Source organism: Danio aesculapii, chromosome 19 (assembly GCF_903798145.1).
Source record: "Danio aesculapii chromosome 19, fDanAes4.1, whole genome shotgun sequence".
Lineage (NCBI taxonomy): Eukaryota > Metazoa > Chordata > Actinopteri > Cypriniformes > Danionidae > Danio > Danio aesculapii.
This window is the reverse complement of record NC_079453.1, coordinates 46,924,613-46,949,411: the sequence shown is the minus strand read 5'-3', so window position 1 is coordinate 46,949,411 and position 24,799 is coordinate 46,924,613. Positions and strand designations below refer to the sequence as shown.

The window sequence follows — 24,799 nt, the reverse complement described above, 5'->3', positions numbered from 1 at the left end:
CTACATCAAAAAGTTACGAATGACTGTGAGATTGTGTTGTATGTCACAATATAAAGAAGCTGCCTATAGGTTTGGATATTTTAGTAAAAAGTGTTTTGCAGAGCAGAAATTCAGCTTAATTCTTCAGGTTTTATTTAGGGTTAAATAAGTGTTTAGCTTAATGGTATTTTTTCTTCTTCACAGTTCTGCAGAGCCTCAATACGGGACTCATTGTTGACGTTAACTGACTGCATTTGAAAGCGATATCAATATCTATCGACCATCATCACAAAACTCTTCTCACAGCCCAAAGCTCAATTACTTTCCTCTTTGTTTTTACATTTAACATTTACTTCTGAATAAAAGAAGCGTTCTCGTCCTGCATTCAGATGTCTGAAAACCTCATTGATCTTACAGTGCGTTTAACACAGCTTTTCATTCTCGGACCGCTTTCCTCGTGTTCGGCTTGTTTTGTAGGCTCAACTAATTATTTCAGCTCTCGTCTGCAAATCTTCAGGCGCTGCGATGTGTTTATGCAAGTGCGAGAGTATGCAGAAAAACTCATAACTCTTTCATTCTTCTCAATCTCCAGTTTTTTAAAATGTTTTTTATACAAGTATTTTATATAAGTTATATAGTAAATATGCACTGACTTTCTTTTTTGCATTTAGCAGATGCTTTCATCCAAAGCAACTTACAGTACATTTGATCAGTTTCCGCTTTTTTTTCCTGGTAATCAACCCCATAACTAGGCCTATGCGGAATCTGTGTGTGCAGAAATATACATATTTTTACAGATGCGTTTAGCCCATCATTGAATTTGTTTATTTACTTATGTAAATGCATGTAAATAAATAGTCATTCCATTTTTATTTTAATTTCAGTGATATTATTGACTATAATGCAAATGTTTATATGGTTTATTTACAATACAATGTGTAAAGTAATATTTTCTGTTTTTAAGTATAGTTACCAAGTGGATAAGTGGATCTAATTGGATTTGCGTAGTAAATAATAGTTTAAAATGTATTATTTATTATTTAATTTATTGTTACTATACTTCTAAAATCATTCCACAAAGATCTGCAAATTTATTTTTATATTTACAGTTGAAGTCAGAATTATTAGTCCCCCTGAATTATTTGCCCAAGCTCCACCCTCGTTTATTTTTTTTGCCCCAATTTCTGTTTAACGGAGGGAAGATTTTTTTTTCACATTATTAAACATAATAGTTTTAATAACTCATTTCTAATAACTGATTTTTTTTATCTTTGCCCTGATGACAGTAAATAATATTTGACACTTCTTTACAGCTTAAATTGATATTTAAAGGCTTAACTAAGTTAATAAGTTAACTAGGCAGGTTAGGGTAGTTAGGCAACTATAACAATGGTTTGTTCTGTAGACTATAGGATAAAATATATACCTTAATTTTGACCTTGAAATGATTTATTTTTTTATTAAAAATGCTTTTATTCAAGCTGAAATGAAACAAATAAGACTTTCTCCAGAAGAAAAAATATTATCAGACTATTATTATCAAAATTTCCTTTCTCTGTTAAACATAATTTGGGAAATATAAAAAAAATAATAATAAAAATACAAAAGGAGGCTAATAATTCTGACTTTAACTGTATACTGTACACTACCGCTCAAAAGTTTAGTGTCATTTTGCTTTTTAAAGAAAATCGTTCTATTCATCAAGGCGGCATTTATTAATGTAAAGAAATTGTTAATTTGTTAAATATTGATAAAAATTAATTAACTGCTTTCTTATTGTATGTAGATTTAAATGAAATTATTACAAAATTTATTACTATTACCATTAATAATAATTATAATAATTATTATAATAATAATGTTAAATGTTACAACCTCTTTGATGTTAGTCTAGGGTAAAAGGAATAACATTTAACAATATTTACAATAATAAAAAGAATGTAATAAAGTAGTAAGATCAAACAAAAATTAGTTCAACTCAAGAGTAAGGGGACGAAAGTGAAGCCAAACAAAAGAAAGAAATATAACAAATCAATTCTAACTCATCAATAACCCCTTACCTCCGTATTCTTCCCTAAACTCAACTGTAGAATAAAATAAAAACAAAGACATTAACCTCTTACCTGATGTTTTTAACTGTACATTTCCTACATGTTTGCAAATTGGAAGTCACACGACCTCTTCCCTATCCACCTTACTCTGAGAAAAGAGTGAACTCGATGAGATATAGCTCAATATGACAGGAAAGAGCTGAGCCAAAAAGTAACAAACAAATCAAACGAAATAAAAATGTACAAAAATCACAAAATTCCCAAACGTAATGCAAAACAATTTAAGTTAAGCAAAAACAACGAAAATCATAATCATGTCAGCAAAACACACAAAAATCGAGATCAAAGAAAAAGTGCTCTCCCCCGCTCTTCCTGGCGTCCTTTTTTTATGACCGCGCCACATTGCCCAATGATGATACACCGGTCTCTTGACCAATCAGCTATCGCGAAGGCGGACCTATCAGAAATGACAGGCAGGGAGAAAGCGAGAGAGAGAGAGAGAGAGAGAAAGAGAGAGAAGGGGAGGCAAAAAAACCTGCAACAAATATACGGCTACAACCATAATAATAATAATAATAATAATAATAATAATAAAATTTAATATTAAAGTGATTTCTGAAGGTTCATGTGACTCTGAAGACTGGAGTAATGAAGCTGAAAATTCCTCTTAAAAAATAACTGGAATACATTATTAAATTAGATGATAAACTACTTTTGAACTGTTATTTTATAGTGCAATAACATTTCCCAATTTTACAATGTGTACGGTATCTGTGATTAAATAAATGCATCCTTGGTGAGCTGGAGAAGCTTATTTTAAAACATTTAGAAATCATACTGACCCCACACTTTTGACCGGTAGTGTACATATATAAAATCAAAATGTCTGTCTGGCCCTGCCTAGAAACTTGCCAATGTCTCTAATGATTGAGTTTTTTATAGTAAGATTGTTTCTGATAAAACTCATCACTCTTTCATTCTTCTCAATCTCCTATTTTCTCCTTTGTCTTTCTCCAGCTGAATGCGGTGGTCGTTTTAAAGGAGAGACCTCAGGACGCATTTTGTCGCCAGGTTATCCATTCCCGTATGACAATAACCTGCGCTGTACGTGGATGGTGGAGGTGGATTCAGGAAACATCATCAGGTGCGGATCAGCGTTTGCTTCTTTCTATCAATCTGACATTATAAAGTGTCACACCACACAAGATCAAACAAAACATGTCTTAAAGGGCACCTATGGGTAAAAATCTACTTTTCAAGCTGTTTGGACAGACGTGTGTGTAGGTATAGTGTATAGACCGTCATATTGGGGTGATATAAACTCACCCCAATTTTTCAATTTAACAACATAAAAACGGTGGACCAATTGGAGCGGTTTTGAGATCAACCGCAACTTGACGGAGGATTGCGGTCCCTCCGCCCACCAAATTGATTGACAGGCGTGCATTAACATATCCTCAGTTTGTTGTTTCACGTCCGCCACTTTCAGCATGTGAGTCTACGCAATGTCACCAAAGAAACACCCTTGCTCTATTTTTAGATGTAAGGCTCATTGGGCATAACACAAGATCAACATTCACCACACAATCGCTCTCATCGGCGCCATTGTTTGTAACTTTTAGGTGGGTTTGCAAGCATGTGTACTTTTCATTGCGTCTTCCTTAAACTTCAGCCGTATGCATTTCCTGCGGTCACAGAAGCTCCCTGTCATCTTAACCAGGTGCAGCTGGAAAATGCGTGCGCATCCCTCCAATGGAAATAACGAACTTGCCTTAAGCAGATCACACACCAGAGTCACCGCTCGGCAACGCGCAGCGCCATGCATTTTAGAATTCTAAACATAGGTTTCTAGCAGGGTACACACACCGGCGCCGCAAGTCGGTGGCTGTCCATGGTGCCCAGCCACGACCCAGGACACTGTTCATATGTCTGCCGCGCCACAGTGCGCCATATGAATAGTTTCATTTGAAATAACATGCGAATGTGCGCGTCTGGTGTGCTGTGTCGCGGCTCTGAGCGGCGCATCTGGTGTGTGACGCCCTTTAGTTATAGCCTCGGTCAAAGTTAATTCAGTGTGCATGGTTATTAGTCTCGGTGTACAAGCTCGGAACTTTAAACTAGCACACAGTTGGCTGTAAAACTATACAAAGACACAAATGATTTTGTTACTAGCACTCTGACACATTCTGGCACATTAGGAATGTTGATTCCTCAACAGTAGTCTCTGCTTGGTCTGTGTCTGTAACTGCTGGTCCTCTCATGTTGCTTCTCTCTGTCTGCCTGTCTGTTGCCATACACAAAGCAGGGGAGCTCTTGGCTCCGCCCCCTTGTTAAATTGGGCGGGAAGTCGAAACTAATTTTCATGTGAAGCAACACACCCCTAAATCAGCGAACTGTGGACACGCCCCCAAAATGACCCTTTTTAACACATAATAAAACAATGTGAATTGTGTTTTGAACTGAACCCAGACTGGCACACTCAGAAGAACCATAATATTAATATTAAATCTTAAATAAGGGGTAACCTAGGTGCCCTTTAAAGGAATGTTGTACCCAAAAATGTAAATTGTCATCGTTTACTCTCCATTTAATTGGTTTAAACCTTCATGAGTTTTTTTTCTGTTGAACCCAAAACAAGATATTTGGAAAAATGTTGAAAACCTGTAACCAGGGTTGGGCAGTAGAATTGCTACAAGTAGTCAGACATCCCAAGTTGGAAGAAGTCCTTTCTGGGTGAGACATTGATGATTTGCTGGAGGTTGCAGGAGTAAGGGGAGGGCGCGACGTATTCGAGGACCGGGGGAGGGGAGACGCACAATTTCTTGGAGCTTATCATTAGTTTGCGGGCATCCAGGAGTCCCGATGCATATGCGGGAGACTCCTGGAACTTCCGGGACACTTGGGATGTCTGATTAGGGACTCTACTAGCTTAACTACATTTCTCAGTAGCGTGGCAGTAGAGTCGCTATTTTATAAATCAAATAACTTTTCAGTACCGCAGCTATTTTTTAGTCAATTAGCGCAGTAGCATCAACACAAGCTACACCTACCGATCGCAAATTAATAAGTGACGGCTCCGACATTCACGAAGCTGTGAGGCCAATGTCCAGCTGATTAAAGTAAATCTATATTATGTGAGGAATGACGATTTCTTCCTTCCTGTTTTTTCAGTGGTCGACAACAAATTTTTTGGTGCGTTACTGCCACCTCTCGATCTGGTCAGTGAATCAACAAACTATGCTTGTAACGACGGAACTTGCGACCTTTGTTGGCTAACGATAGTTTTGGGAAGCGCACCCCTGGTCAGGGATATCGCCAACCAATTAGGCTAACACAAGAAATTGGCTTCATAGAAAGATGACTGAGGGAGAGAAGTTATATATTTATAGTGTACTGTAGTAAAGACTAATGTATACTATGGTAATTACTATTAGTTCATGATAGTTATTAATAATACTACATTATGTAATGTAATTCATTAATGAAGAGGAGTAAATATATATACAATATAAAGCTTATTCCTAAATAATTCCCTTTACTGTACATTACTATAGTATTTTAAATGTGTAACTGCTGGTTTTATTGGATTTTTTTGCTGTTATATGCTATAACTTGTTTCTGTTTAGTACAGCATAATAATTGCAGTAAATAACTGAATTATTTCTCATGTTTCATTCGGGCGAATGGGGGAACGTTGTTTCCAATCGTCATTCAATTATATAGACTGAACAGTTTTCTATCAGTCATCATAGATGATCAGTCGTTATTGTCGGACAGAGTTAATATTGCAGATACTCGTTTGCTGGCCTTGCTGAAAGATCTAAATTGGAAAGGTTTAATTTACATAATGGATTCATTTATAATAATAATGAAGGAAATAATAGCAAGTTAATATAGGCAATAGTACATTTTATATGTAATAAAAATATTTTTACATTTAATAAATGTATAACACTATATTAATATTTTACTCAAGCGATGTAATAGTGTGTATTTGTTTAATTATCTAATAACTTTTTTTATTAATGATTTCCACAATAAATACGGTAGTAATTTATAGTAAGCAAAATATTGTTTTAAACCAAAATTTTGCTATAGAAACAAATTAACTATTAATAATTAATTAAATAATAATAATAATAAGAAGAAGAAGAAGTAAATATATATAGTTATATAAATATAACAGTTGTGACAGTTTAGTAAAAGATAGTAGTTTATAATCAGATATTCAGTTAAGATAATCAGTTTATAATTATATTATATATTGTTTATGATTAACTATAGTAATTCATTTTAATGTGACACATTATTGCTTGCTTTTTATATTTTACAACAAACTTATTTTAACCAAGTATGATAATATTAAGATCCTAAAATTTGTTTATTACACTTAATCCTACAATTAGACGCTCTATTATGTTTTCTTTGTGTATGTGGACACATGAATAAAGTCATATGTGTCTTTAACCAATAATTTTTATTTACATAATTTGAGTTCAGAAACTGCAGAGATGTTAAAATGATCGTGACGATATAATACTAATGACTGAAATGGGAAACCATATTTGTGAAATTCAATAGGTGGCGATAATGCTAAGGAGTTAGTTAGTTACCATATATGGTTTGCCTAAATCGTGTGTGCTAGATTGTGTGTGCCTGAAACGTGTGTGGCTCTGCAGTTCTGCATATATCTCGTTTTTGAAATGAAAACAGCAAAAACAGCTCAGATGTATTTTTTATTACAATATTTATTTTTATTGCAATAAAAAGGGCTTTAATATAGCTAAGCTACTTTTGTCAAGTAGCTTTTAGCTTAGAATTCCCAGAGGGTAGCTTTTAGTGTAGTCAAGCTACATTTAAAGTAGAGTAGCTAATAGCTTAGCTCACTACATTTTTCAAGCAGCTTGCCCAACCCTGCCTGTAACCATTGACCTTTACAGTATTTATTTTGTTTTTTACTATGGGAGTAAATGGTTACAGGTTTTCAGCTTTCTGCAAAATATCTGTTTTAGTATTCAAAGGAAGAACAAAGAAAGGTTTGAAACTACTTGATGATGACTACATAGTGAGTAGATTTACATTTTTGGTTAAACTATATATTTAATAGTAGAAATCATTGATTATGTGGGAAAGTTCACCCAAACATTGACTCACTATTTACTCCAAACCATTAAAGTTGCTTCCTTTTGTTGAAAATCTTTTTTTTTTCATTATATTTATTATATGTTTTAATATAAATATAATTTCACTGAATACTAATTGATTAATTAGATTTACAATTTTTTTAAGGTTAGTGGTTACATAATAAATCTATATTTGAGTCATTCATTCATTCATTTTCTTTTCAGCTTAGTCCCTTTATAAATCTGGGGTCGCCACAGCGGAATGAACCGCCAACTTATCCAGCACGTTTTACACGGCGGAAGCCCTTCCAGCTGCAACCCATCACTGGGAAACACCCATACACTCTCATTCACACTCATACACTAGGGAAAATTTTAGCTTACCCAATCCACCTATAGCGCATGTGTTTGGACTGTGGGGGAAACCGGAGCACCCGGAGGAAACATACGCAAAATCGGGGAGAACATGCAAACTCCACACACAACTCACCCAGCCGAGGCTCAAATCAGCGACTTTCTTGCAGTGAGGCGACAGCACTACCTACAGCGCCACTGCATAGATGGGCTGAATTGAAACAAACAAATTAAATTTAAACAAATTAAGTTCAACATTTAATTTGTTTGTTTAAATTCAGCCTATATAAACTGTTTGCAGCAAGTTAGCAAAAATCATTAGTTTCAGTGTACCGTTTACTGTGCATTGTGAATAAAAATAAGCAGCGCATCTGTTCAGTGTCAGACGTTCGTCTGTTCCAAATCATTGTGTGTCTAATGAAGCATGTCTCGTATGAGGAGAAACATGTAGAGTACGTGTGTTTCTCCCTCCATCCACAGCCTGCAGTTTCTGGCCTTCGACACTGAAGCCTCTCATGACATCTTGCGCGTCTGGGACGGTCCTCCAGAAAATGAGATGTCCCTGAGAGAGGTTAGCGGCTCGCTGCTCCCCGAAAACGTCCACAGCACTCTCAACATGGTCAGCATCCAGTTCGAGACCGACTTCTACATCAGCAAGTCTGGATTTGCCATCGAGTTCTCCAGTGAGTTGCTTTCTTGTTTATCTGGAGGCCTGCGGGGTGTGATTGATAGCGAGAAATATCACAGTTTATTTTATTGACCTCTACATGTTGTGATTTTGTTCTTTTTTGTTTTAGTCTTTTTGTCTAATTGAACGAAAACATCCAAAATGCAATCCTAAGTGTGTTTTTTTTTTGTTTGTTTTTTATACTTTATGAGTTTGTGACAGTAGATTATAAATAAGGCCCAATCCCAATTCTATTTTTGTACCCCTTCCCCTTGGCCCTTGAAGCAGAGTGTGAAGGGGAAGGGCTTCCAAATTTCCCCCTAAGAAATGGGACAGCACTACTACACCTGCACATGTGTCATTGCGATCTCTTGCTTCATATGAGATCAACAGCAGCTGTAGCTATTCCAGTTGCATTATTTTTTGGTATTTATCTTCAGGAAATCACTGAAGCCATATATCATGTTATCATAACGATATAATGTGGCAATAAGATTATAACTGTATTGTGTTTTTACACCATAGCCATATTCATCTCTGTAAACACACGAAAACAACATTAACATTATAGCAGACACTGTTAAAAGATCATTGACAGCCACTAGACTTTTCTGAAAGGTTATTCCAGTGTCATCGCGTGTCAGAATGTTGTGGGACTGCTATACAGGAGTTATTATGGATTATATAGTTATTATGGATTATAGATTTTTGGATAAAAATATTTTTTGGATAGATTTATGGATAAAAACCAAATTTAGCGGTTTTTATTGTAACGTTTTTTTTTCTTACCATGACGGTAAAACACAAATGCGGTTATGAATGTATTAAATGTGTTTGATTGATGTAAGAATTCGTATAAATGATGAAAAATACAAAATTGTGGATCTCCTGACTTCCGTGTGCAGCCATGCTGTCGATGTAGTTAGGGTATTTTGGGAAATTTTCTCACCCCTTAGTTTCGAGTGTGGTCCTGAAAAAATCTCAGTTCTAAGGGGTATCTAACCCTTCCCCACAAGCCCTATGCCTTCAAGCTAAATAGAATTGGGACACCCCTACCCCTTCACGTGAATGAGCAAAACTAGGGGTGAGGGGAAGGGCTAAGTGGTTGAATTGGGATTTGGGCCTATGTGCACCTGGTCCATGTTTTTTTTTTTTTTTTTTTTGGAGTCATTCGGTTTCCTTTTAGAAACACATATTGAAAAACTTTTTTTTTTTTTGGTCATCTATTTTTAACAACAACAAAAAATCCCTCGTATTTAAATTTTTGTGTTTGATTTTCAAAACCAAATATTAAACAATGTTTTTTTGTTTTTCGATGTTCAAAAGGAAAATTGAATCATCAAAAGGCATCCATATCTTTCTGATTTAGGGGCCAATATGTATGAATTTGTACGAACCCATTCGTAAAATTTTGTACGATTTGCTCATCCTCTAATGACAGTAGGTTAAGGGGGAAGGGGGGGGGGGGTGTTAGTGCCACGCCTCCATTTAAAAACCTGAACTCTTAGTAATTATTTTGCACTAAACTGGCAAAACATAAAATAGTTCTGTTTCCTTGTGAGATCAGGCTGAATACACAGACTGCACTCCTCACTTTTTCAAATGAACGTTTTCTATCGGAATCTATACAATACGATAATTGTGTATATACATTCGATTATTCAGTAACAAAGCCAAAGCTGGAACTAATTTAATCAAATAACTTCACAGATGGTGTAAATATTTTTATACTTCAATATATTAGGTAAGAAAATTGAATACAATTTTAATAAATAAACATAACTAGATATTAAAGTTTGAGGACAAACTTTATGGTGGCTTGAAAAGCCGAGTCTGAATTAGCATGTTACTAGCCTGAATTAGCAAGTAACTAGCATGATTCTAACATAAATTAGCATGTAACTAGCATGATTCTAGCATGAATTAGCATGTTACTAGCATGTTTCTAGCATGAATTAGCATGATTCTAGCATGAATTAGCATGTTACTAGCATGTTTCTAGCATGAGTTAGCATGTTACTAGCATGTTTCTAGCATGAATTAGCATGTTACTAGCATGATTCTAGCATGAATTAGCATGTTACTAGCATGTTTCTAGCATGAATTAGCATGTTACTAGCATGTTTCTAGCATGATTTAGCATGTTATTAGCATGCTTCTAGCATGAATTAGCATGTTTCTAGCATGAATTAGCATGTTATTAGCATGATTCTAGCATGAATTAGCATGTTACTAGCATGATTCTAGCATGAATTAGCATGTTACTAGCATGTTTCTAGCATGAATTAGCATGTTACTAGCATGATTCTAGCATGAATTAGCATGTTATTAGCATGATTCTAGCATGTTACTAGCATGATTCTAGCATGAATTAGCATGTTACTAGCATGATTCTAGCATGAATTAGCATGTTACTAGCATGATTCTAGCATGGATTAGCATGTAACTAGCATGATTCTAGCATGAATTAGCATGTTACTAGCATGTTTCTAGCATGAATTAGCATGTTACTAGCATGATTCTAGCATGAATTAGCATATTACTAGCATGATTCTAGCATGAATTAGCATGTTACTAGCATGTTTCTAGCATGATCTAGCATGTTACTAGCATGATTCTAGCATGAATTAGCATGTTACTAGCATGTTTCTAGCATGAATTAGCATGTTACTAGCATGATTCTAGCATGAATTAGCATGTTATTAGCATGATTCTAGCATGAATTAGCATGTTACTAGCATGATTCTAGCATGAATTAGCATGTTACTAGCATGATTCTAGCATGAATTAGCATGTTACTAGCATGATTCTAGCATGGATTAGCATGTAACTAGCATGATTCTAGCATGAATTAGCATGTTACTAGCATGTTTCTAGCATGAATTAGCATGTTACTAGCATGATTCTAGCATGAATTAGCATGTAACTAGCATGTTTCTAGCATGAATTAGCATGTTACTAGCATGTTTCTAGCATGAATTAGCATGTTGTTAGCATGATTCTAGCATGAATTAGCATGTTTTTAGCATCATTCTAGCATGAATTAGCATGTTACTAGCATGATTCTAGCATGGATTAGCATGTTACTACCATGATTCTAGCATGAATTAGCATGTTACTAGCATGATTCTAGCATGGATTAGCATGTTACTAGCATGATTCTAGCATGAATTAGCATGTTACTAGCATGTTTCTAGCATGAATTAGCATGTAACTAGCATGATTCTAGCATTAATTAGCATGTAACTAGCATGTTACTAGCATGATTCTAGCATGAATCAGCTTGTTTCTAGCATGAATTAGCATGTTGTTAGCATGATTCTAGCATGAATTAGCATGTTACTAGCATGACTAGCATGTCACTATCGTGTTGCTAGCACCTTTCTAGCAAGATTAGCATGTCAGTAGGAAGTTTAAACTGTTAGCATGTGTTAGAAAAGCTAGTCACAGTCTCTGGGACAGTTGCTAGGGTGCTGAAATTGGTTGCTAGGGAGTGGCTAGTAAGTTTAAAGGTAATCAGTGATTGGCTGCTGGCTAGACTGAGTTGAATGAGGCCAGACTCTAGTCTGTAGGACAGTCTGATGCAGAGTTATGAGCTCACAAAGGTTGATCCAATGTTAAGTAAATGGGAGTCTTTTACAATGGAAGTCTATGGGACAGTTGCTAGGGTGCTGTAAGTGGTTGCTAGGGAGTGGCTAGTAAGTTAAAAAGACATCAGTTATTGGCTGCTGGCTAGACTGAGTTAAATGAGTCCAGTTAGAAGTCTGTAGGACAGTCTGATGCAGAGTTATGAGCTCACAAAGTTTGACCCAATGTTAAGTCAATGGGACTTTTGGGATTTTTCTGGGTCGTTTTTCGGAAAACCCAAGGTCGGATCAGTTAGAAAAGATATAGCAACCCGAGTCAGACCAGTTCGAAGGTTTGACGAAAGTTTGAAGTATGTAGCTTGAAAGGCCTAGGAGGAGATACACTTAGAAATTAGTCTCAGAAGAAGAAGAAGAAGAAGAAGAAGAATAATAAGTTTAAGATAGATAACAATATGCTGGCTTTTCAAGCCACCATAATTATACAATAACTTGCCTAATTACCCTAACCTGCCTAGTTAACCTAATTAACCTAGTTTAGCCTTTAAATGTCACTTTAAGCTGTTTAAAAGTGTCTTGAAAAATATCTAGTCAAATATTATTTACTGTCAACATGGCAAAGATAAAATAATCAGTTATTAGAAATAAGTAATTAAAACTATTATGTTTTGAAAATATGTTTAATTCTCTGTTCAACAGAAATTGGGGAAAAAATAAACAGGGGGGGGGGGGGGGGAATAATTTTCACTTGAACTGTGTATTAGATTTAGTTGAAATTGTGAAATTTGTAGTACTGTTTTTAATAACTCATTTGAGTTTGAATGTATGATCTTTCTATTACTAAAGATGTTCGGTAACCAAACTCTCATTTGAATGGATATAACTGCTTAATAAAACTGTTTTGTTTAAATGCACCAAAATATATGATCTGTATTCTCTGAGAAATGGATAATATTCATTTTTAAATGTACTTGCTTATAAATCGCCTCTTCGGCAGCTCTTACATACAACAAACTTCAGTTTTATTCATATCTGTATTCTGAAGGATTTCATAATGGGATATGTTACCAAAATATTTCCCCAAATCACAGCTAAAAAAATACCTTTAACTCTAATATGTCAAACAAATAATTGAATCTAAATTTATCTAAGATATTTTTTTGTTTTGTTTTGTTTTGAATCTGACTTCAGATTTTAGTTCTTGACATTTAAGCAAATTTGTGCATATTTCATAAAACAATGCCGAATTTGTATATTTAAACATAACATAAAAAATGTTTTTGGACACTTGCAATTGTAATCTAATCAATGTAATTCACACATTTTCACCTGCAGTGTCTTGCTTTAATTAATTGTGTAATTTAGTTAATTGTTTGGATGTGGTTGCAGGTTCGGTGGCCACTGCCTGCAGGGATCCTGGAGTCCCAATGAACGGCAGTCGTAATGGAGACGGTCGAGAGCCTGGAGACACAGTGACCTTCCAGTGTGATCCTGGATATGAACTGCAGGGAGACCTGAAGATCACCTGCATTCAGGTGGAAAACCGCTACTACTGGCAACCCAGCCCTCCAGTCTGTATAGGTAAGAGAGTCCAATGGGATTTCAGTAAATGCAATGGTTCTGTTATAATAGCTTGTTAATACGGCTTTACTGTTGCTACACTTAACCCTTGTACTGCATTTAAATCTGTGTGGGGTTTTTTCTGATAAGTTTAAACCCTAAGAATTTTATTAAACTGTTAAAACAATTTATTTTTTCATGTTTATATGTATTTAAGAAAGCCATAGTATAATTGTATATAGTAATGTCTTACTGATGAAGTGAATGTGAAAATAGCACGATGCATATTTTGAAGGTCTTGTAAAGTTTGGTTTCAAACACAGCCTCATATTAGAAGCGTTGTTTGACTCATTTTCATAATCCATATTCATGATTTGAACACATCTAAGAGGCCGGGTTAATTGGTACATATTGCTCTAGATGTCGACAACAGAACTTGTGTCTAAAAAGTCCTCTAAAAATGAATGATTTTTTATCAGCCCGTCCTCAAGAGCCGCACTCAAACCGAGAGCCGACGCCATTGAGATCCCTTATCATCTCATGACATGAAAGTCTGCGCAAATGAACCAATATCAAATTACCCGATACAGATTGTCTCTTCCTTTAAAAAAAAAAAGAGAGAGAGAGAGAGAGACTCAGTTTTTGAAAGCAGGAAAGTGCTGGATTTTCTTTTATATTCTAAATAACCCTTCTGTCTTGCTGTACTTTTAATTCTCATATACAGTTGAAGTCAGAATTATTAGCCCTCCTGAATTATAAGCCCCCTGTATAATGTTTCTCCAATTTCAGTAGTTTCTAATGACTGACTTTTATTACACTGCCTGACAAAAATCTTGTCGTCGATCTCAGTTGTAAGAGCAACCAATAATAACTTGACTTCTAGTTGATCATGTATAAAGTGGCAGAAGGTTGATTTTTCTGATGAACTATCTGTTGAACTGCATCCCAATCATCACAAATACTGCAGAAGACCTACTGGAACCTGCATGGACCCAAGATTCTCATAGAAATCAGTCAAGTTTGGTGAAGGAAAAATCATGGCTTGGGGTTACATTCAGTATGGGGCCATGCGAGGGATCTTCAGAGTGGGTGACAACATCAACAGCCTGAGGTATCAAGACATTTGTGCTGCCCATTACATTACAAACCACAGAAGAGGGCAAATTCTTCAGCAGGATAGTGCTCCTTCTCATACTTCAGCCTCCACATCAAAGTTCCTGAATCTAAAGAAGGTCAAGGTGCTCAAGGAATGGCCAGCCCAGTTACCAGACATAAACATTATTGAGCATGTCTGGGGTAAGATGAAGGAGGAGGCATTGAAGATGAATCCAAAGAATCTTGATGAACTCTGGGAGTCCTGCAAGAACGCTTTCTTTGCCATTCCATATTTGAGTCATTGCAGAGATGTATCGATGCAGTCCTCCAAGCTCATGATGGAGTCATACACAATATTCATTCTGTTTCCACTGCAGCATGACTTTATATTCTATACTGGACATTATTTCTGTTAAGTGACAAGAATTTTGTATAAGCTAAGTCAGACCTTACTGTCCTAGCTAAGTCATTAAAAATCAAGGCATGATCATATTTTGTTTAGGTTCTCAACTTTTTTTACTTCGGGGCCCACCTCCTTCTCTAAAAATGTTTTTAAGGCCCACGTCTGACATTTTTTCTTAAACTTATTGTCTAGAGAAAATGCTCATTTTAAATCTTTATTTATTAGCAAAACATTTATTTTGCTCATACTATTATTATCTTATTTTTCTACAGCATTTTATTAAAAAATAATAATTAAAAATATATATTTATAATGTATGTATGTTGAGAGAGAATTAAATATAGAATATATAATAATATATATTTTATTTATTTGTTAAAACACTCACGGATTTAAAGCTCCTGAATTCTTCAGGTATGTTTAACATCTACAGAGTATTTGGGCCTTTTCTTTAATAAATGAACCTGTACAGGACAAAGATGACAAAAAAGCTGCTACTTTGAATTGTACTGACTACCATTCATCGATTGATCATATCCAATAAAAATAAACCAAAAAAAAGAGTAAAATACAGTAAAAACACTGAAGCCGGTTGGGTTTTTATGATATTATTGGAGTTCCCAGTTAGTAATAAACAGCTGTTCATTAAAACAAAGAAGTGAGACATGCACAAACTGGTTATAACTCTAATCACCTTTACATCTGCATGACGATTTGTTTTATACAGTTGAGCATGTAGTCCTAGTTGACGTGCAGCGGTTGGAAGTGCAGCCACGGTTAAGTCTGCAAACTATACATTATGCACTCATGCACTATGTACTTATGCACTTACACACTCAACAGCATAGTATATGTATGTAGTGTCGCCTTAAATGAAACACTAACGTTTTTTTTTACTAAGCGGAAATTCAAACCCTTTCCCTGATGACGTTTGGCGGTTGCCAAATCAGTGAAATAAATGACCAAACTATCAAATAATACCTGCCATGAGTATAACCGCATTCACCATCAGAAGGCGCTATAATCACTCTCGTAGGAAAATTGTGCTTTCACAATCCAAAATAAATAAAGTTATCCAACATGTGCGCCCGATAGCTTCGCTACGTGAGCAAAGCTGCGGTCGTTGAGTGCGTGAAGTGTCCATCATTACACACTTCATTTTACCGGCTGAATGAGTGCATCATCCGGGTAATCGAAGTGCACTTATTATTTTTAGAGTTTTCAGTGTGAACACACTACTTACACTATTTTTACTACAAAATGGCGGAGAATAGTATGCGATTTGGGACGCAGCTACAATTTTACAGTGAGGCTGTTTTTGCATCGAGTCCGAAGTAATCAATAACAGAAAACGGGAAATGCCATTACACAATCATTTTATATAAAACATATTTAATAATGAAATCAAATAATTATAGTACAATAATTAAGTTCATTTGAAGCTCGTGGCCCGCCTGCTGGATCGCTGAGGCCCACCGGTTGAGAATCCCTATAGAGGCCTTTGCCTTTCATATAAGCCACTTCTAATACCAAATGATCAACTAGAAGTCAAGATATTATTTGTTCTTCCTAAAACTTGGATAGGCGAAAAGACTTTTGTCAGGTAGTGTATGTAATATTTAACTAGATATTTTTCTAGATACTAGTATTCATCTTAAAGTGCAATTTAAAGGCTTAACTATGTTAATTAGCCAAATTAGGTTAATAAGGGCAGGTCATTGCATAGCAGTGGTTTGTTCTATAGACAATCTAAAAAACAATTGCTTCTAATATTGTAATAAATGTTAAAACTGCTTTTATTTTAGTCGAAATGAAACAAATAAGACTTTCTCCAGAAGAAAAATTATTATAAGAAATACTGTGGAAAATTCCTTGCTCTGTTAAACATCATTTGGGAAATATTAGAAAAATAAAAATCACAGGAGGGCGAATAATTCTGACTTTAACTGTATAAGATATGAGCTTTCCATGGCTCGGTTCCTCAGAGATGTGTAAAAAATCGCTCAATATCTCTGTCTCTGCATGTTTCTTTCTGTGGGCTCCTGGTTGGCACAGATGTTGGAGCCGCATGTTTTAATAAGAGATTCTCCTCATGTGTTACTAATGCCCATATGCTGCTGATAGCGGTCCTCTGTGTTTTGCAGCTCCGTGTGGAGGGAATCTCACCGGTTCCTCTGGCTTTATTCTGTCGCCCAACTTTCCTCATCCGTACCCGCACAGCAAAGACTGCGACTGGCTGATAGCCGTCAACTCCGATTACGTCCTGTCTCTCGCATTCATCAGGTAAAGCAATTTATATGTTCATCTGGATGATCTTTTTTATTCTCTGTTAATCAGTCATGCATAGAAAAGCACGACACAAATGTAAACAATTGTAACTCACTGGTTCTGCTGCACCCAAACTGGTCTGAGCTGGGATCGAAACGGTGGGTTACACGTGGGGACTCATGAGGTTTTGGGGGGGTGAGTGAAATGGAGGCCAGCTAGCGAAGTACCTCACTCCTCTGACTTTTAAAGGTGCTCTAGCGAAAACATTAGAGGCCATGATCTTTAGCATCCTTGTTAGAGCAACTGACTCCCATGCAAAGAATTGACAGTTGGATCCCAGCTCAGAGTGGATTGGGTGCAGTAGGACAGGTTGGTTCCACGTGTGGGGGCTCATCCGGAATGGGAGTGAGGTTTAGGATGATGAGTGTAATAGAGGCCAGCTAGCGAAGTGCTACACAGGTAAACCTCACTCATATGACCTCTAAAGGTGCTCTAGTGACAGAGGCTAGATGCCATGGTCTTTAGCCTCCTCATTAGAGCATCTGACTCACATGCAAAAAAAATCACCAGTTCAATCCCAACTCGAACCAGGTTTGGTGCAGCAGAACCAGTGGGTTACACAATCATATTGAATTAATAAAAGGGATACAAACAATGACAACAGAGAAGGATTTGTACTGTAAGCAATATGTTTGTGTAAGTGTATGTGTATATACAGTTGAAGTCAGAATTTATAGCCCCTCTGTTTATTTTTTCCCCCAATTTCTGTTTAACGGAGAGAAGATTTTTTTCAGCATTTCTAAACATAATAGTCTCATTATTTCTAATAACTGATTTATTTTATCTTTGTCATGATGACAGTAAACAATATTTGATATTTTTCAAGACACTTCTATACAGCTTACAGTGACATTTAAGGCTGAACTAGGTTAATTAGGTTAACTAGGCAGGTTAGGGTAATTAGGCAAGTTATTATATAATGATGGTTTGTTCTGTAGACTGTCGATTAAAAAAATTGCTTAAAGGGGCTAATAATTTTGACCTTAAAATGGTTCATAAAAAATTAAAAACTGCTTTTATTCTAGCCGAAATAAAACAAATAAGACTTTCTCCAGAAGAAAAAACAAAAAAAAAATTTTAAGGGGGGCTTATAATTCTGACTTCAACTGTATGTGTGTATATATATATATATATATATATATATATATATATATATATATATATATATATATAATAAAAAAAAAAAAAATAAAATTATGTTTATTTATTAAAATTGTATTCAATTTTCTCACCTAATATATTGAAGTATAAAAATATTTGCACCGTGACATTAAGTTATTTGATTAAATTAGTTCCAGCTTTTACTTTGTTACTGAATAATCGAATGTATATACACAATTATTGTATTGTATAGGATCTGATAGAAATCGTTCATTTAAAAAAGTGAAGAGTGCAGTCTGTGTATGCAGCCTGATCTCACAAGGAAACAGAACTATTTTACGTTTTGCCAGTTCAGTGCAAAATAAGTACTACGAGTTCAGGTTTTTAAAAGGAAGCTTGGCACTAAACCCCACCCCTTAACCTGATGTCATTAGAGGATGAACAAATCGTGCTGAATTTTACGAATGGAATCGTACAAATTCATACTAATCAGCAATTTTAAAGACATTTAAAGGCTTAACTAGGTTAATTAGGTTAACTAGGCAGGTTAGGGTAATTAGGCAAGTTATTATATAACGATGGTTTGTTCTGTAGACAGTCGATTAAAAAAATAGCTTAAAGGGGCTAATAATTTTGTGCTTAAAGTGGTTCATAAAAAATTAAAAACTGCTTTTATTCTTGCCGAAATAAAACACATAAGACTTTCTCCAGAAGAAAAAAAATATTATCAGACATACTGTGAAAATTTCCTTGCTCTGTTAAACATCATTCGGGAAATATTTTTAAAAAGAAACAAAAATTCAAAGGGGGGTGAATAATTCTGACCTCAACTGTATATATTACATATTTAAATTTACAAAATTGTGTTATGTATTTGTTAAGTAAACTTCGTCTATATTGTATATCTAAATCTAGTAAATCGAAATCTTCATCTAGAAAAATAGCTACTTTTATTTAAATAATCTTTGTGAAAATAAAAAATCTTTATCTGGGAAAAAAATAGTGTTTTTTTGAAACTTTTGAAATTTATAAGAACAAACAATTAATCATACAAAAATGATTACATTTTAAATTATCAAAAGTGATTAAGGGGTAAAACCTTGTTATTTTGAAGGACAGTGACAATGTATAGTTTAAGACAGTTAAATAATATTTTAGTAATCTCTTAAATAGTGCATTTACATAATAATTATTGCTCAGATTATCCAGTACTATATATGGTCAGTTAGCTGACACGATTCTAAAATATAACATTTAATTTGTTAAATAATAAAACATTTTGGTGGATTTCTACTGCATTGTTTTGTGTTTTTAAAGCTTCTCTACAATATATAAATATATGCTTAATATAGTTTAATATGGCTGCACGACGGCGCAGTGGGTAGCACGTTCACTTCACAGCAAGAAGGTTGGTGGTTCAAGCCTCAGCTGGGTCACTTCTGTTTGGAGTTTGCATGTTCTCTCTGTGTTGACGTGGGTTTCCTCCGGGTGCTCTGGTTTCCCCCACAAGTCCAAAGACATGCGCTATATGTGAATTGGGTTGGCTAAATTGTTCTTGGTGTATGTGTGTGTGAAAGAGGGTGTATGGACGTTTCCCAAGGATAGGTTGCAGCTGGAAGGGCATTCGCTGCTTAAAACATATGCTGGATAAGTTGGCGGTTCATTCCGCTGTGGCGACCCCAGATTAATCTAGGGAATAAGCCAAAAATAAAATGAATGAGTGAATGATATTGTAATATTCCCGACCCCTCCTGTCTCATTAGGCTGGGAGTTTTAATGTACTACAAACACACAGTCAGCTATAATTCACCTGATTATACTGTCCTGCTTGGGATGTTTGTCTAGTCACCATACTGTAGGCAAGTTCAGTGAATGCAGACGCTGCTCTTCTCTGTCTGTCAGGAGGTTAATATCAGCTGTTATGTCGGGGTCAGCAACTTTTAAATTGTGGCCGATGAAACAGTAGGACTCAATATTGGAAATAATTTCCCATATTCCTGGCCTTTCGCCGCATGCCCTTGCTTGAGCTCTAATATCTCCGACTGAGAAGTTCAGGAGATCATTTAGATGCTGCTGTTTTGTTAGACGTGGGATGAAACTCGGTTTCAAGGTTTGCCGTGATTTGGAAAAGTCAAGGTTTTAAAAGGGCTCACATTTTCTGATAGGCCCTGTCCACACGAACACAAGTATTTTCAAAACTGCGCATTTTTCTACGCTGTTTCGCTGTTTGTCCACATGAAAACACAGTGTCAGGTGACTGAAACCGCAACTTTCTGAAAACTCCAGCCAAAATTTTCCAAATCTCCCGGGCCAACTTGGTCACGAGCTTCTTTAACTACATTGAAGCCTATTGACTCTATATAAACAAGCAGTTAAATTGATGACATTGTGATGTTTCATGTAAACATAACCTTTTTAGTTTTGATAGTTTTATTAAATGTAATTATCTTATATTGGTGTTGAAATGTTTAAATAATCATGTTCTAATGGTGTTTTCAGATCTAATCAGTAGGCATCAAACCTCTCACAGAGTCACACGAGCAGCTGCTAATGGTGACTGTGTAGTGCCAAAGTGTAAGACCTCATTTGGTCAATCTGTTTTCTCTGTTAAGGGAGCCGAATTGTGGAATGATTTACCTGTTAGCCTAAAATTAGAAAGTAATATGTTTTTAGTAGTGTACTTAAAAAGTGGTTACAAACAAAACAGTAGTGTCTGCACATATAGTCTACTATTAGTTTGTTTGATCATGTCGCCTTTGCTTTTGCCTTCAGTTATTTTACGTAAAGAATTATAATGTTGTGTGTATGTATCTATTATATTTTCATTTTGTCAGTTTTGTCAAGCCTCCTGTGGACAGGTGTTGAGAATGATCAAGTCTGCTAAAACACTTAAACAAATGCATTTGGTTGTCCAGTGTAATTGTGATGTCCATGTCAAATAAATAAGTAAATAAATAAATAAATAAATTTTTAAAAGTAATTTTTTTAGTATCAAATAAAGACAGGTTGACTGGTGATGTCAGCATTAGTTCAGCCTGTCACAGGTCTATGAAGAAGTCCGAGAGGCCACACAGCCTGAGAGTAACGTTATGGATGGTGTGGGAGTTCTGTTTGTTCAAGTTCAGAAACTGTTTTTTTTTTTTTTGTTTCACCAGTCAACCTGTCTTTATTTGATACTGGTGCAAAAATTCCCAAAGTGTTCATGTGAATATGTAGATCCATACAGCAGACTAAGTAACGTTATAGCGTTAGCTAGTTAACGTAGTGACAGCATTTCAATTCCGCTAGCTTACATACCTTCATAATCCATTATGTATGATGAAACATCCAATTTGTCCAATTTGGTGGCCGGACATTTAGATGATAATAAGCATATCCGGTGGACATCTGTGATACTTAACTTTGGCAGTTCCTGGAGGCTTCTTCTATAAAACAACGCCATATTAGCGGAGAGTGAAAAAGTGTTCTACCCAGGTTGACTGGAACGTGAAAGTTGCGCATATACCCTATTATATAACGTATAAAACACTACTTACTACTCACTACTGTCAATAACAAACCGATGGTGCATATGAACTGGCGATGAGCGGAAGTGTTCTACTCAGGGATCCAGTTTGGTCACGTGACGTTCGACATATACCCTATTCTGAAATGAAAGCGTCAGAGTTGACGTCATTCGCTGTGGTTTTTAATGACGCGCGAGTCGCATTGACAGGTGAAAATCCGATCTACCTGCTTACACTGCAGACTTGAGGACACAGATCCGATTCCTATCAGATAAATTTTCACATATGAACAAGGCCTGAATCTGATTTGAGTAAATCGGAATCCATGTGATTTGTTCCTGCTTACACGTACATGGGCCATATTCGATCTGTGCCGCATGGGAGAAAAAATTCTGAATTGAGTCACTTGAACAGTGCAGTGTTAATGCGGCCTTCCACACGGCCGTAGTCCACATGTTGAGTAATTATGTAGCTGCGACTGTCTGAATTCAAATTAAAATGCATTTCATGTCTGGAAGAGATAATGAGCCCAGCTGGATTTCTTTGCTCATTTTGTCTGTAATGAACCTGATGGTGGTCCGTTTTTTTTTTTTTTTTTTTTTAGCTCCCCCTTGCCTTAAAGGTGTAGAGCGGTGTGTCTCTGCCCTGAGTGATGTGACCAATTAGTCTAAAAGCAGAGTTGATAAATTTCCTGCACAGTCCAATCATGTCGCTAATTATGTCCATTTTTCATTTGGCCAACATGAAGCCGTGCTGGAGCCGCAGGCGGGATCCTCCGTCCAGCCGGGGTCAGCGTTGGGTTAAGTTCGAGTGCTGTAGGAGTTTGTTGTATTTGACAGGAGATTGTCGGAATAGTCCATGCTAATGCTAATAACAGCTCGAGCGTGAGATTTCTTCCATCAGGATCAAAGGGTGTGGGTTTAGTCCAGACGTGGTCATGCTGTGGAATATCAATCAGCATTCGCACACAGTCAGCGGAAGAAGAAGTGCTTAGGTTTGAGGATTTCCCCAGTTGTTTCTAGAAGAGATACAGCTGTGGCTGGAAGTTATTTATGTTGTTTATTTAATTACCCATACATTGTATTTTATTAACATTAGGTATGCACAATGTAAAGTTTATTTATAAACTAAATTCAAGAGAATGACAAGCTTATGATTGACTGCTGCTGGTCCCGCATTAGTTAACGCTTGATTCACCTATCAGATGACTCTTAACTCATTATAAATAACCAGAGTTCCTTACCTCAGTCATCTTCAGCTTGAAGAATCCCCTCTTCCACCCCTACTCCTCCTTTCTTTTCCTCGTTAGGGCGGCACGATAATAACAGTTTTAATAACTCATTTCTAATAGCTGATTTATTTTATCTTTGCCATGATGACAGTAAAAATATATTAACAGACACACTATTAAAATTTCCTTGCTCTGTTAAACATCATTTGTAAACATCATGTGTGTGTGTGTGTGTATGTGTACGTGTACGTATATATATTTATATATATATACGTGTATATATATATATATATATATATATATATATATATATATATATATATACACGTGTGTATATATATATATATATATATATATATATATATATATATACACGTGTATATATATATATATATATATATATATATATATATATATATATATATATATGTGTGTGTGTATATATTATATATATATTTATATATATATATATATATATATATATATATATATATATATATATATATATATATATATATGCATTTATATATATATGCATTTATATGTATATATATATATATATATATATATATATATATATATATATATATATATATATGTATGTATATATATATATATATATATATATATATATATATATATATATATATATATGTATGTATATATATATATATATATATATATATATATATATATATATATATATATATATATATATATATATATATATGTATATATATATATATATATATATGCATTTATATGTATATATATATATATATGTATATATATATATATATATATATATATATATATATATATATATATATATATATATATATATATATATATATATATATATATATATATATATATATATGCATTTATATGTATATATATATATATATATGTGTATATATATGTATGTATATGTATATATATGTATGTATATATATGTATGTATGTATACAGTTGAAGTCCCCCCCTTTAGCCCCCCTTTGGTTTTTTTTATATATATATATTATGCAGTGGGGGAAGTGCTCAACCTATTTCTATCACTTTAAATCTTGTCAACAATACATATGCTGTGTTTAATTTATTTGAATAAATATATGTTATCCTTCATCTTTCCTATCATTAAAATTGTCTCAATAAAATTGTATAAAATAAAATAAATAAAATTAATAAAATAAATTTTTCATATGTTTATATTGCTTTAAATCTACAATGCATATGCTATGTCTAATATATTTGAATAAATTAAATATATTCCAAACTCCTCGTCTCATAAAAATTGTCTTAATAAAATAAAATTAAGTAAAATTAAAGTAAAATTAATCAAATAAAATAAATAAATAAAATAAAATAGCTGTTTTTTTATATTTATATTGCTTTAAATATACAATACATATGCTATGCTTAATATATTTGAATAAATTAAATATATTCCAGACTCATTGTCTCATTAAAATTGTCTCAGTAAAATAAAATGGAGTAAAATGTAGTTAAATTAATCAAATGAAATTAATTAAATAAATAAAATAGCTGTTTTTCACCTCTCTATTGCTTTAAATATACAATACATATGCTATGCTTAATATATTTAAATGAATTAAATATATCCCAGACCCCACGTCTCATTAGGTAAGGAGTTTTAATCTACTACAAACACACTGTCAGCTCTAATTCACCTGAACACGCTGTCCTGTTTGGATGTTTGTATAGTCACCTGTAAGTTTAGTGAATGCAAACGCTGCTCTTTCTAGTCTGTTTGGACGTTTCTTCTCTTCTTTTCGACTCATCATCTAAGAGCCGTG

At 34.6% G+C, this 24,799-nt stretch overlaps 1 protein-coding gene across 1 annotated transcript in view; it reads left to right on the top strand.

The window, feature by feature from the left end:
* csmd3b (CUB and Sushi multiple domains 3b) overlaps positions 1-24,799 on the top strand; it is a 1,051,207-nt gene that overhangs the window by 653,619 nt on the left and 372,789 nt on the right. Inside the window, exons 25-28 of the mRNA XM_056479206.1 lie at positions 3,048-3,174; positions 7,988-8,190; positions 13,148-13,339; positions 16,961-17,099. Of these exons, the coding sequence (XP_056335181.1) occupies positions 3,048-3,174; positions 7,988-8,190; positions 13,148-13,339; positions 16,961-17,099 (661 nt within the window). The remainder of the gene's footprint in view (positions 1-3,047; positions 3,175-7,987; positions 8,191-13,147; positions 13,340-16,960; positions 17,100-24,799) is intronic.